This window comes from Euleptes europaea, chromosome 20, assembly GCF_029931775.1.
Source record: "Euleptes europaea isolate rEulEur1 chromosome 20, rEulEur1.hap1, whole genome shotgun sequence".
NCBI lineage: Eukaryota > Metazoa > Chordata > Lepidosauria > Squamata > Sphaerodactylidae > Euleptes > Euleptes europaea.
The window spans coordinates 8,066,649-8,080,884 of NC_079331.1; the positions used below are offsets into that span (position 1 = coordinate 8,066,649).

Consider the following 14,236-nt stretch of genomic DNA (forward strand, 5'->3'; position numbering starts at 1 on the left):
AGAATGACAGCCACCAGACAGCAGCATAACATTGTGGCCTGCAAAAAATCACGCAGGATACCACTTCGCTCATGCACCTTTTTCAAACCGAGCAGCGCACCAGCATCCAGGTTATACTGGACCGAGGATAGCCATATTCCAACAACATATTTTAGTCTATATTTTACGAACTTGCAGCGATCTATGTGAATGTTGAAGCTAGACCTTTCCGGAGGTGCTGGTTACTTAACACGCCAACCAATCTCCAGACTCTGAATGGGAACAGGGCCGAAGAAATTAGCTCGGTGTTATAACGAGGCTATAATGAGACGCCTCCGGGCTAGCATTACTCAGCAACCAAGGCAGATAAGATTAGAGTCCTACCATAGATAAGATTAGAGTCCTACCCAAACAACAACTGCACAGATGCTGTTATGAGTTCTGAACAGCCAAGAGTTAGTCTGACAGCTTTACAAGAGGAGTGAATAAGAATTAAAAACAAAGTCGTGGGGGAGCCTCAGAGCAATGCTGCTGATCCGTTCACCATCTTCGGAGCCCTAACACGCCAACCAGAGACCATGTTAAGAAATAATATTAAGCAGGGCAAGGACATGGCTGAAAGCAGTATTTCAGCAGCAAACTCCCTCACGTCTTTCAAAACAAGGCTTCAAAAGGCAGGAAAATCGCAACGGGGTGATTCTTTGAGGCATATGAAGAACCCAACCCTCATCCCAGCGGGATGCGAGATCCACCCTCAAGGCTGCGGCAGGCCGGCTTACCTTGGAGGCAGCGTAATCCAAAGGCATATATTCCGTCATATATTCATCCAGAAACACTTTGAAGGTATTGACCCAGACCCGGACTGGGGACTCACTCCAGTCCCTTTGCTCCAGCCTCATAGTTTTCTCCAAAATCTGTTCGAACAAGGCATGGAGGTCTTTGTAGCGGATGCTCTTTCCGTCGCCCATCTAAGCAGCACAGGGGGGGGGGGGGAGAAAGCGCTTTGAATGTTTCCTTTGATGCTCGGGGTTGGAATTTTGACAACCGGGAAGGGGACGTAAGGGGAGAACTGTGCGCGTCATACAGCAAAACGATCAAAAATCTGGGTTAAGAAATCCTAATTTAGGGGTGCACTGGCCTCCTCTGCCTTCCATAACTGAAAGAGAGATGTGGGCTCTGTGCATTTCTCTCCATTTCAGGCCACCATCTTGCTTTCTCCTCTAATCCAGGGATTCACGGCAGGTCAGGACCCAAAAGAAGCCAGGAGTCGAGAAGGAGGAAGGGAGTGAGCTATGAGAGGACTCTCAGGGAGGCTCAATGGCAAAATTGGGCTTGCCTCTGGGTAATGAACACCACAGCCACAAAACCCAGCCTGTTGCTCAATAATGCTAAGAACTGCTAAAATACAGTGTCAACTGATGTGAGATTCAAGTACAGGAAGTCTACAAGCAGGCCCCACGTCAAACCCATTCTTCTCTATCCTTTCTTTCTTTCTTTTTTAAAGGCAAGGCTACTATTCTTCCCATTTTACAAATGACAACTAAGGCCAGAATGATCCATCTGGAGGAATCACATGAGTTGCTTCCTTTGTTCCCACTTTCTCTTGTCACCATGATTGGACGTTACTGCCGAATTCCAAAAGTTCAGCATTTTTTGCATCTGTGGAAAGTCTGCTCTGGAGGACTTATACCACTACTTATTTGAATGCCCTCCACATGTGGAACCCAGGGCTAAATTTCTTGCAGGGTTGGTTTCTGGCCTTAACACTTGTCCTAGTGCTGAGAAATTAGTATTTTTGTTAAAAGACACCGATGGGTTTGTTTCTTACAAGACCTCCCTGGATGCTCTGGCAGCAAAGAAAATAAGGTGCAATATGGTTGGTAAGAGAGCTGATCCTTCGAGTTGATTTTAACGGTTGCTAGGTCCCATGGGCTGATTGGGACACCACCGCAACTTTTAGTTATTATTTCTCTGTATGAATCAATTTAGCATAGTTTTATTACATATATCTATTATTAATCCAGCATTTTATTAACCTCGTATTTCCTTTTAGTACATATCTGTGGTATCCTGGACATGTTTGTAATGGCCTACAGCTAAACTCAAATAAAGTGATTACTTACTTGTCACCATGATTTGGGGGTAAACTTGTTAGGGCTTGTGTGGAGGACCTTGTCTTAAAGAGGATCCTTCTGGTCCCTACAGTTCTTTGGATGTTACAAAAAGGGAAAAGAACCCTTCCTATGATAGACTTAAGATGAAAGTGGAGAAAGAAGAACTGGGGAGAAGCAGCTCAGAAATGAACCTAATGCTCTCCTTCACGGGAAATGAACGCATTGTCACGGTACGCCCACAATCATCTCAAGGACTCTGCCATTTGGAAGCACCAGCAAGTGTTCCACTCGCCTCCTTGACTTCAAATGCAGCCGCCTTGTAAACTTACTGCCAAAGCTGAAGAGTAGAAGCTGAAGATGTTTTGCCGGAATTCTTTCAAGGCTTTTTTGAACACGACGTCCACCAGAGTGTCCTTTTTGCAGTCCTCGCTATCCAGATCGTTCATCTGCAAAGTAAAGAACATCAGATATTGGGGGTTGTCAGAGGGCAGCTGCAAGTTCGGTCCCCAAGAAAGGAGGCCTACAGTGAACGATTTTCTATTCTGCGCGGGAATGAATAGCAGTTGTTCACTTGCATGTGAGAAAGAGGTGCACTTAGGGAAACTGTTGCAGTGGGGCACACCTGCCCTCCTATTCTGAGTGTCCCGCCCCCCACTGACCACCCCAACAGGGAGATAATATACATCCACTCACACAGACAAAAGGTGTGCCTCTGTGGAAAGTACAGAGATGCACTACCCTCCCCCAAGTCTTTGCAGTATAAAGGGCTCTTCCACCATATCCCACCTAACTGGTAGCAAAACTCCCACTATTTAGGTAACACTGCCTTATTTGGAAGAACATCCCTGTTCGATGAGACTAAACTGTCCCTCTTGTCTAACTTCCTGCCCTCAACAGTGGTCAGCCAGAGATTTCTGGGAAACAGGGCATGAAACTGTCGTGAGAATTTTTAAACATATTAGCTTATATTAAATGAGTTTGGGTTAACAAAATAATAACCACATGCATACCTTAATATTATAATCTATAGTCACACAAGACCTGACTTTTAGCTGACATCAGCTCTAATTAGGCTCTTGACCCTAAAGGGCACAGGAGCTAGTCAACCAAAGCACATTGCGTGCTCCAAATCAAGGCCATTCAAGCAGGCGGCAAATTGTCTGCCCACTCTAGGAGGAGATTGTTTTGGGAACATTGATGGATGGACAAGACAATCAGATATCAAAACTGACATTGAATTATTATGGAACAAGATATTTCTAAACAATTAAGTCATGATTTGCAGAAAACTCATTTCCTAAGAATGTGACAGGGAGGGGTCATATGGGACCACCTCTCCTCTCTATAAAGGAACAACCCAAAACCCCAGTTCTTTGTCCTTCCATAGAGAGACCACAGACCCTTTGAATGGTTGCCATCTCTGTCTCTCTCTCTGGAAGTGACCCAGGGGCCTCTGTATCTGTTTGTCTCTGTATCTGTCAATGTATGTATACGTTTTTTAAAGTACTGTCATATATGTTAAATATTGCTTTATCCTTTGCTTCATATTCTTTTTGTAAGTTCAATAAAACTGAGTGGTTTACTGCTCATATGGTTTGAATGCTGTTTAAGAATGACTGTGTAAGAATGCTACTCTGTTTGAAAGGTTCTTTTATATCCAAATCTTTCTGGGTTGCTTTTTGGTAAGTGAAGCAGGCAGAGAGGGCCATGCACAACGAACTAGAAGGTGGGGGGGCACAGCAGATTCCCTCCACAGAAACATAGTTAAATTGTGGAACTCCCTGCCCCAGGATGTGGTGATGGCTGCCAACTTGGAAGGCTTTAAGGGGGGAGTGGACGTGTTCATGGAGGAGAGGGATATTCATGGCTACTAGTAAAAATGGAAACTAGTCGTAATGCATCCCTATTCTCTCCAGGATCAGAGGAGCGTGCCTGTTATATTCGGTGCTGTGGAACACAGGCAGGAGAATGCTGCTGCCCTCATCTTGTTTGTAGGCTTCCTAGAGGCACCTGGTTGGCCACTGTGTGAACAGACTGCTGGGCTTGATGGACCTTGGCCTAGTCCAGCATGGCCTTTCTTATATTCTTATGTTCTAAGCAACTGGGAGAGAGCTAGTGTGGTATACTGATTTGAGTGTTGAACTGGGAAAAACTCTGCCATGGAAGCCTGTTGAATGACCGAGGGCCAGTCATTCATCCTCAGCCTACCTCATAGGGCTCATAGGTCCCAATTAGATTTTGTGATTAATAGCAATTGACAGACCTGCCCTCCATCCATTTATTCATATGCGGCGTGACAAAGACAGGCCTTTCGCCAGCCCCTCGGGATACCTTTTTCAAGAGAAACTCATCCATGCTTTTCAAGTCGCTGGCGCTGGTGATGATCTGAAGCGCATCGTTCTGCCACTGCGCAGGCTCCATGGCGACATTGCTGATCTTCAGGCTGCGCTTGCGCTTCACCTTGGGCGACGGCTCTTTGTTTTCCTTGCATTCCCGTCGGTAGAGGCCGGACAGCTCGGGGCTCCTCGGTGGAGTCAGGTGATGCTGGCCCAGCTCTACCCAGTGCAAAGAAATTGAAGACTCTTTCGTCAAGAGCTCTTCCATGACAAATAGCACGCTTTCCTGCTCACCCGTAGGCGGTGAACACAAACGCCTCAGTTATGAGAACGAAGCCCCGATCCACCCAAAGGCATTCCTGTTCCACCGCAGTGTCAGGGTTGGCTTAGAGAACTTTAGATTTAGGGCAGATATGAACACATGAAGCTGCCTTATATTGAATCAGACCCTTGGTCCATCAAAGTCAGTACTGTCTACTCAGACCGGCAGCGGCTCTCCAGGGTCTTGGGCAGAGGTCTTTCCCATCACCTACTTGCCTACTCCCTTTAACTGGAGAAGCCGGGGATTGAACCTGGGATTGTACCTGCATGCCAAGCAGATGCTCTACCACTGAGCCAGGGCCCCTCCCCAAAATTCTGCCCCTTCCTGCCGTGACTCGGATTTGAACTGAGGTTGCTGCGGCCACAACGCAGAGTACTAACCACTATACAAAGGGACACGGCAAGCTACTGAGGCTCTTAATATGTTGAAATCTCTTTCCTGTTATTAACAAAATCAACACTCGCATGATGGCACCCTTGTGGTTTGTGTATAAGCAACACAACTCCTTAGCGCCTCGGTATCTGAAATACGAACATACACAAACAAAGGAAGATGACTGATTCTTAGTCAAACCATCGGTCCTCCTAGCTCAGGACCGCCATCTCTGGCTGGCAGCGGTTCTTTGGGATCTTGGGTAAAGAAGAATCAACCCTCAAAATCTACTGCCTAAAGTCCTTTGGCTCAGTTCAGCCAATATACAGAACCGTGGTTTATTTTAACTGAAGTTAGGTTTTGAAACTAGTGCTCTGCTCCTAGACAACCACTCCAATTCTGATTGGCCTCGACAAACACTGGTTTCGTTTCCTTTCCTCTGTATCCTGGGAGGGTGTCATAGCAGAACAAACAGGATTAAGTCAGGATGTTCTGCATTTGCACATCATGGGAACCACAGTTCAGACTAACTGTGGTTTATAGAGCATCTTCAGATCCTGGTTGGACAGACTATAACAAACTGTTGTTAGTGGAGTAGCTGGCATTCAGACAGCCACACTAACCATTTTTGGTTCAATGAAACCGCGGTTTCGGGTTTTAACTGATACTGGGGATTGAACCTGGAAGCTACTGCATGCCAATCACATTCTCTACCCGAGTCCCAGCCCCCTCCCAGAGCTGTCTATCAGATGGTTGGGATGCCTCTTTTGCTTTTACCTTCATCGAGTGGCAGCCTGGAAACCATCTCTCTGCCCACAGTGTTTTGATCCGGACACAACTCCAGCAGTTCCGACTGGGTCGCAAGCTTCTCCCTGGTGCTCTTCTTCTCCCCTTGCCTCCCTTTCCCCCAGAATCTCATCTTGGCCCTCTGAGGTCTGCTAAAGACAACAAAAAGAGAGAGAAGGACGCTGCCTCAAATCAGATTGCTCATCCAGGAGCCTTCTAATCCTAGCTCTCTCCTTCCTGGACATAAAACTTCCCATCTATCATCTCACATGAACACATGAAGCTGCCTTATACTGAATCAGACCCTTGGTCCATCAAAGTCACTATTGTCTACTCAGACTGGCAGCAGCTCTCCAGGGTCTCAGGCAGAGGTCCTTTGCATCACCTACCTGCCCAGTCCATTTAACTGGAGATGCTGGAGACTGAACCTGGGACTTTCTGCATGCCAAGCATCTGCTCTACCACTGGGCCACAACCCCTCCCCCTTAGAAAGCAGACTTGGCTACTTTCACACATGAACACACGAAGCTGCCTTCTACTGAATCAGACCCTCGGTTCATCAAAGTCAGTGTTGTCTACTCAGACAGGCAATGGCTCTCCAGCGTCTCAGGCAGGGGTCTTTCACATCACCTACTTGCCTAGTCCCTTTAACGGGAGATGCCGGGGATTGCACCTGGGACCTTCTGCATGCCAAGCAGATGCTCTGCCACTGAGCCACGGCCCCTCCCTCCAGAGAATGGGCCCTGTGGATTCAAACCATACAAACATCCCTCTCTCAAATAGCCTTACATCCACAGCCATGTACAAGGGAAAGAAAACTTGAATTATTTATGTTAAAAAAATGGAATCAGGCTATGTCCACGGCCAGAAAAGCCTTTGTGAAATACGTCCCGCATATAGAAAATTGGTGCGCGTGCCAGGAAAATAAAAGTCTGAAGCTGCTGCGAGATTTTTATACCTTCCATCTGTAGCCACGGCCTTCTGTGCGGCTGCCAGTTTTCCAATCTCTCCTTGAGACATTGTTTTATGAAGCTTCGCTTGGCTTCCGCTGGATGTGAAACGCTGCAGCATCTGCATCGATTACAAGCTGGATAAATAACTTCAAAAATCAAGGTGCCATTTGAGATTCCAGGAGATAATGGAATCTTGACAATGATTTAGGTATTTAAAGCTGGCTGGAAGTGGGGAGGGGTGGGGGGAGACACACACGCATACACACATACACACCCCTCGCTAGGAAAGATGCTTTCATGTAAGAACTGCTTTGCCCCGACTTCTGGCTTGGCTTGTTTTTCTGGCTAAAAGTAGAAATTGTCTACAGGCTCCTCGCTATTTGAAGAAATACGCAGCGTGCCTCATTCCTCTTACCACAACTGGCTCAGAAACGTAAGCCCAGAGAGGAAGGAAAGGAGCGCGGAGATATTCTTTTTGACTATTTGAGGCATTCTCGGAACCTGTCGGCCGATGCCCGCGGACTTCAATTGTAGCACTTCGGAAAACGCCTTTTGCCCCCCACCCTTGCGTGCCATGCTGTGCCGGCTCAGAGACTGGTTTTAACAATCTTTCTCTGCACAGGGGAAGAGATGCAGCCATTTATAGGAAATTCAGATATGAGCAGTAAATGCGAAGGCTTGTCAGAAATGATCTCATTTCTGCTGGGATTGGAACGAGGGGACTGGAGTGGAGGAAATGGGGAGGGGAAAGCCCTTCAGTCCACTCTTCCCACAAAATACCTCTCCCCATCCCATGTCCAACGGATGGAACATTATTCCCTATTGCAAATACAGATCAAAACGGAACCAGTCCGTCTCAAAAGCACTGCATCCAACACTCCCACCTCTAAAGAACTATGTTCAAATGGGCATTAAGGATGTGGGGTGCAACTAGCGCTGCGTGTGGGCCTTTGGCACCGATGAGCATCCAAAAATTCACAGCAGGGTGCAGGCAGCAACTCTGAGAAGACCTGCTTGCTAGCTACAACACACGACCACGGTTGGTCTTTCCTGCTGCACCCAAAAACGAATCTGCAGGCCGGCTCTGCCGCGTCACACGGGCCACGGTAGTTACCCTCCTGTGGTGGCAGTCTTATGTGGGTTTCTACAGACAGACAGAACGGTGGGATCTGCTGGTGCTTTGCTGATGGGTGGTCAGCCCCACACAACACTGCCGGATAACGCAAACTTCATCAGAATGCAGACATCGTGGTAAACTGGGGTTTTCGCAGTGTTTTATTTTTTTTTTAGATGTGCAGCCTCCCCCACTGTAATTTAATTAATCCCTTAAATGCGGCGCAAGATGGTAATATGGAAAAAGGCTATTAATTTACCCAACAGCTTTTTCATGGGGGGAAAATGCTGAATCTGCAGTTACTGAAAAGGGTGCAAATTGCACTGTAAGTGTTGTAATGTCACCCAAGGGGATTTTTCCCCCTCCTTTCGGTAATTGAGCTAACCGATAGAATCCGGTGCATTTTGAAAAGCAGCATCATTGCGCTGTTTCGGAAAAACCCAACGTTAACAGATTAATAATGCAAGTGTCTTTCATATTTATGCAATGGGTGGAAGTGAGAAGAAGAGGAGTTGGTTTTTACACCGTTTCTTCTCTTCCTTTATGGAGTCTCAAAGCAGCTTCCCTTCCCCTCCCCACAAAAGGCACCTCGTGAGGTAGGTGGGGCTGAGAGAGTTCTGAGAGAGGAACTGTGACTGACCCAGGGTCACCCAGCAGGCTTAATGTGGAGGAGTGGGGAATCGAACCCAGTTCTCAAGGTCAGAGTCGTCCTCTCTTAACCGCTACACTGGACACATCAGACTCAGGGAAACCAAGAAGCCAGTAAGATTGGAAAAAGGCAGGCTGCTAATGTACAAATGATCACTCCAGCATTTCTGGAGGCTGAAGGATCTCTACTGCTCTGGGGCGTGAATGGCAGTGTTCCCCTTTGGCAACAAACCCTCACAAACTCTTGCCATTCCTTGCTAGGAGGAAAGAAAGGCTTTTGCCACCGCTCTTTTTGTCTAGCTGATTCTTCAATATTTCTTTTAAAGCAAAGCAACAGTAGGCTCATGACATCTGATCGATTTCCATGCTCGGTGAGAAAACGAATTGCAGCCCTAACATGCACGGCTCTAGCAGATTCTCACAGACAGATTATTAGGGATGGCTGCTTAATTTCCCAGCCTTCTCTGTGCATTGAAGATGACTTGGGAAATCCATCATGGTAAAGCCTGAAAAGGTGGCGGTGGGGAGCCTGCATTTAATCCTCACCTGACAGAGCACAGGACTACCAATGTTTCCTACCACATTAAAAAGTGGGATTTTCCACTCCTCGTATAATTAAATTACTGGGAAAGGAAGTCATTTCTGATACACAACATGTAAGAAGTTACAGAGGCAGCCCCGTAAATGCCTTGCAATGAATACTCTTAATTTCGCCTTGTAAAAGCCTATTTATGGAAGCATTCCTGTATGGACCTCCAGGTTGGGTTAACAATGTTGGGCTGCCCGGCACAGGGAAAGGAACAGGCTTGGAGTGGTTTGGATCTGGAGAACTGGGTTTGATTCTCCTCTCCTCCACATGAGTGGCGGAGGCTAATCTGGCAAATTGGCTTTGCTTCCCCGCTCCTACACATGAAGCCAGCTGGGTGACCTTGGGCCAGTCACGGCTCTATTAAGAGCTCTCTCAGCCCCACCGACCTCACAGGGTGTCTGTTGTGGGGAGGGGAAGGGAAGGCGATTGTAAGCCGGTCTGAGTCTCCCTTAAGTAGAGAAAGTTGGCATATAAAAAACCAACTCTTCTTCTTCATCGGCATAGAGTGGGAGAGGGGGCCTGGTCCTGCCCTGCCCTGCCCAACCGGTTGCCCAGAGCCAGCCGGAAGTGGAAGAAGGGCTGACTCTCAGGCAGAAATCATATGCAGAGTTACTCCAGTCTAAGTCCACTGAAATCATTAGGCTTGAGCAGTGATTCCCAAACATTTCGGGCCACAGCCCCCTCGGTTCCACAAACTCAACGCCAGCGCCCCCTACCCTATCCTATAAAAGGCATTATTCAAAACAGGAGTTTGCATGACTCACTAAAGAAGAGAATACCAATACAATTTCAAAACAGTAACCATTAACTGGATGTGTATTCAAAATCAAATTAAAACTTTTTAGTTGAAATTGGTTCAACAAAACTGATGAACTTGATCCAGTGGTACCAGCTCTTCAAAGATTGGGGAAAAAAATTCTGAGTTTCCACCAAATTCGCCAGCATGGTGCCACAGCTTGATTTGTTGCAAATTAGTGAACAACACAGTTGAAGGGGCCCACTTCTTCACCCCCCTGCTGCCCCCTTCCCTCTTAGTGCCCCCCTAGGTTATCCCACCCCCCCAGGGGGTGGTACTGCCCACTTTGGGAACCACTGGGCTAGAGTATTTCTGCAAGGGGTAGCACTGTCCTTTTTTTTGGTAAACCACCACAACGCCTAGGATTGCCTTAATGTACTCAAAAGCCACGAGGTAATGGACTCCCTGGGTTTTGTGTTCACTACCAAATGGTGTGTGGCTGATAATCTATTTTGCTTTCTCATGAAAAGAATCAACCGTGGGCCAAGGGGACTGCCTGACCGGCCTGCCTCTCACACTGAAAAGCTCAGAGATAAATATCTGTCGTGCTGGTGCGTCGCAAAACAGCTGCTGCGCTGCAGGCTTTCTTTACCCCTTGATTTAAACAGCCTCGGCGCAGGGCCTGCCATTAACGCTAATGAGCTGCTGGAAAAATTTATCAGTCGCACACAGTATACGTCCCACTCCAAACAGCCGGGATGGAAAGACAAAAAAGCTCTGAGACGGGAGCGTCCAAAACTGCTATCTCCAGGAAAGCAGCCTCTAGTTTATGTCCTGCAATAAAAATGCACACGGGGGTATTTTGCAAGTCCAGAGTCATACAGCATTTATATATCTATAACAGCGGGCGTGTACAATTCGACGTCAGCTAAAATAAGCGGCTCGTGCAAAAGCAGGCGCCCCAAAGTAGGTGTGCCGAACGGCAAGCGGAAAGAGCTGGTGATGAAGCACCGAAAGGCAGCGCAGGAGGAGACAGGATAGACAGGGAGACGAGGTCTAGGGCTACTCACATGCAAATGTCATTGGTTAAAAAAAATTGGTGGCAGCAGAAATCAGAGGAGGAGATTGAAAAGGGGTGCAAATGAAGGCTCCCTCCTGAAGATATGGAGTGCTCCAAGACCAAGAATGACCCCAGCAGCCCTCTGCATTGTAGCGGGAGATTCCCAGTGTGAAAAGCTTCTACTGCTAGGAACTAGAACTCTGCAAGAGGGGTCAACCTCCAGGAACACAGTGCTGCCCTGCCCATACAAGGGAAGAAGTTTAGAGCTTCTCGACAGACCTGTCTTGATGCATTTACAGTTGGCTTAACTAAAATTGTCATATTTCCTGGGATCGAGGTAGCAACTACCTTGTGTTCCCAAGAGTTTCAACCCTCCTCCCAAGTAACTGAGCACTGGGGAGGGTGAATCACATGAACACATGAAGTTGCCTAGTACTGAATCAGACCCTTGGTCCATCAAAGTCAGCACTGTCTACTCAGACCGGCAGTGGCTCTCCAGGGTCTTTCACATCACCTACCTGTCTAGCTCCTTTAACTGGAGATGCCAGGGATTGAGCCCTGGGACCTTATGCATGCCAAGCAGAGGCTATACCACTGAGCCACAGCCCCTCCACACACTAGTACAGTTCGATGGGTCAGCATGTTGGGACTACCCCTACTCCATGCCCAGAAGAGACGCCCTCCCTCTCATGATCTAAGGTCATAAAATCAGCTGACATTGCTGACAGATGGCCATCTAGCCTCTGCTTAAAGACCTCTTGGCTTACTTTCTCAGGGCAGGGACTAGAGTGGAATCAACCGTCCTTAGGGCAGGGTCTTTTTGTCTTAAAAACGCTAGCTTAAACTGTCCGCTTCACATGACTTTAGTAAACATGGGTTGGCCACTCTATTAAAAAAAACCCAACCCTTAATTTGTGGATTCTTCCCTTGTTTCTATAGCTGTTACGAATTCTCCGATAGGCAGGCAGTAAGCTAGTGATATGCCGCAGGCTGCTGTCCAAAGCACCATATTTCTCTGGATGGCTCCGAGTGCCTAAAAGCGGTTGTGGCTTTGAAGAAAAGTTAATGAATCAGAGCTGCAGGAAATTAAAGAAAGGCAGTTGCTCATCTCTGCATCCACATAATGGTCCTTCAGGGTTTAAAGGGGAGGCTGTGCTCAGGTCCCGATTCTGTTACCTGTGGGACGTGCCTTGCTCATTTGTCGCAGTTGAGCCAGCGTGGGGTAGTGGTTAAGAGTGATGGAATGTGATCTGGAGAAACGGGCTCGATTCCCCACTCCTCCACATGAGCGGTGGAGGCTAATCTGGTGAACTGGATTTGTTTCCCTGCTCCTACACCTGAAGCCAGCTGGGTGACCTTGGGCAAGTCACAGAGCTCTCTCAGCCCCACCTACCTCACAGGGTGTCTGTTGTGGGGAGGGGAAGGTGATTGTAAGCCTGTTTGTGTCTCCCTTAAGTGGTACAGAAAGTTGGCATATAAAAACCAACTCTTCTTCTTCTGAAATTTGGATGGCAGGTTGGATTTTTTTTAAAACCAATTCTACCCAGAGAGAACGACCCTCCTATTAAACATCAGGCTTAAAGTGATCCCTGTTTGCAGCGGTGGCTACTAAAACTAGTTTTTATTCATAGAACCGCTGTTTCGCTATCAGAATGGAGTTGTAATTACATTTTATGTAACTGATGTATTTACACATATTAATTATAGGAATCTACTGATTTCATTTTACTGTACTGCAAACGTTGTTAGGGAGAATGGCTTTAATAACAAAACATTTGCTTAATCTTCGCCAACGGAGTACTTTGGTAGCTTAAAAAAAAGGCATTACGGGAGGGTTTATATATTTCCTCTCTCAGTGATAGGTTTACCACAAGCCTCACCTCCACTCATGGTGTGAAGTGGCACTTAGTGAAATAAGCTGACGTCTTATTTAAACAGAGACATATAGCGCTTAGGAGTTTTTGATTTGCTACTAATAAATGCAAGGAAAGGAAGGGCTTCAAAATTTATTCTAAGTACTAACTAATTTATTCTAAGTACTGAGGTTTGATGCAGCCCTAGTTTTTTTTGCATATGAGGCCTCAGAGACATACCTTTAGTAGCAGGATTGGGAGACGCCTCTGCTTTTTCAGCAGAGATCCACTTTTATGTAGGGCTGGCGGTATGCTTTTTTTAAAAAAAAAACGAACATGCACGTTTGACGAAAGCCCAGCAAAATGTCAGGAGGGGGACGTGTGTCTAGTGAGGTCGTGCCATCCATCTTTATAAAGAGGCACACTGTGTGCCCATCTGAAGGATCCTTTGTTGACTATATCCCAACCCTACTTAAAAAGCTCTCAGGGCAGCCCCTCGACACTGGGGAATCAGTTGCCAGTGTCAGGAGGGTAGAAACCACAACACATTTGCAGCAAAGCTAACTGGAGCTTAACAGAATATACCCAATGTGTGTCACAGACCTTCTGGGGGATTTATTGCATAGAAGACACACCCAGCTTCTACTGGAAAGGCAGAGGCCTGTGTTGGCAACCACCTCGGTGCCTTGCCTGAAAGAGAAGCAATATATTTCACTGCTAAACAAACCCCGCTTGAGATCAGTGATGCTGGTTGGAAATTTTCTCATCCAGTAAAATGGCATCCTACTGGCTTTACCTTTCATCTAGCTGTTCGAAGAAGAAGAGGGGTTTTTTATATGCCGACTTTCTTGACCACTTAAGGGAGACTCAAACCGGCTTACAATCACCTTTCCCTCCCCACAACAGACACCCTGTGAGGCAGGTGGGGCTGAGAGAGTGTGACTAGCCCAAGGTCACCCAGATGGCTTCATGCAGATAAGTGGGGAAACCAACCCGGTTCACCAGATTAGCCTACACTGCTCGTGTGGAGGAGTGGGGAATCAAACCCGGTTCTCCAGATCAGACTCCACCACTCCAAACCACCACACCTAACCACTACACCATATCCCTCCCTCATTCCCCCTCACCTCAATAGCTTCACTTGCCCTGCTGCCAAGAGTGGTGACTTAGAAAGCCATGGGAACGGGGACTGAATCCTGCTCCCTGCGACTGGCAATCCCAGCCATTCAGACTCTGGCTTGTATCCATTTACACAGCCCCTTCCCTAGGATTATGTTTCTTGTTTAACCTAAAACTGGATGGGATGTTGGGAACTTTCCTTTCCTTTATCCCTTAGAAGCTCCTTGATCCATTGATTTTGAGAAGCATATATCT

The 14,236-nt window shown here is 47.1% G+C and overlaps 1 protein-coding gene across 1 annotated transcript in view; it reads right to left on the reverse strand.

Moving 5' to 3' along the window:
• MYO9A (myosin IXA) overlaps nucleotides 1-14,236 on the reverse strand; it is a 112,852-nt gene that overhangs the window by 19,131 nt on the left and 79,485 nt on the right. The window contains exons 27-31 of the mRNA XM_056865903.1: nucleotides 6,868-6,980; nucleotides 5,901-6,061; nucleotides 4,425-4,648; nucleotides 2,423-2,539; nucleotides 759-947 (exon numbers count right to left, since the gene is read on the reverse strand). Of these exons, the coding sequence (XP_056721881.1) occupies nucleotides 759-947; nucleotides 2,423-2,539; nucleotides 4,425-4,648; nucleotides 5,901-6,061; nucleotides 6,868-6,980 (804 nt within the window). The remainder of the gene's footprint in view (nucleotides 1-758; nucleotides 948-2,422; nucleotides 2,540-4,424; nucleotides 4,649-5,900; nucleotides 6,062-6,867; nucleotides 6,981-14,236) is intronic.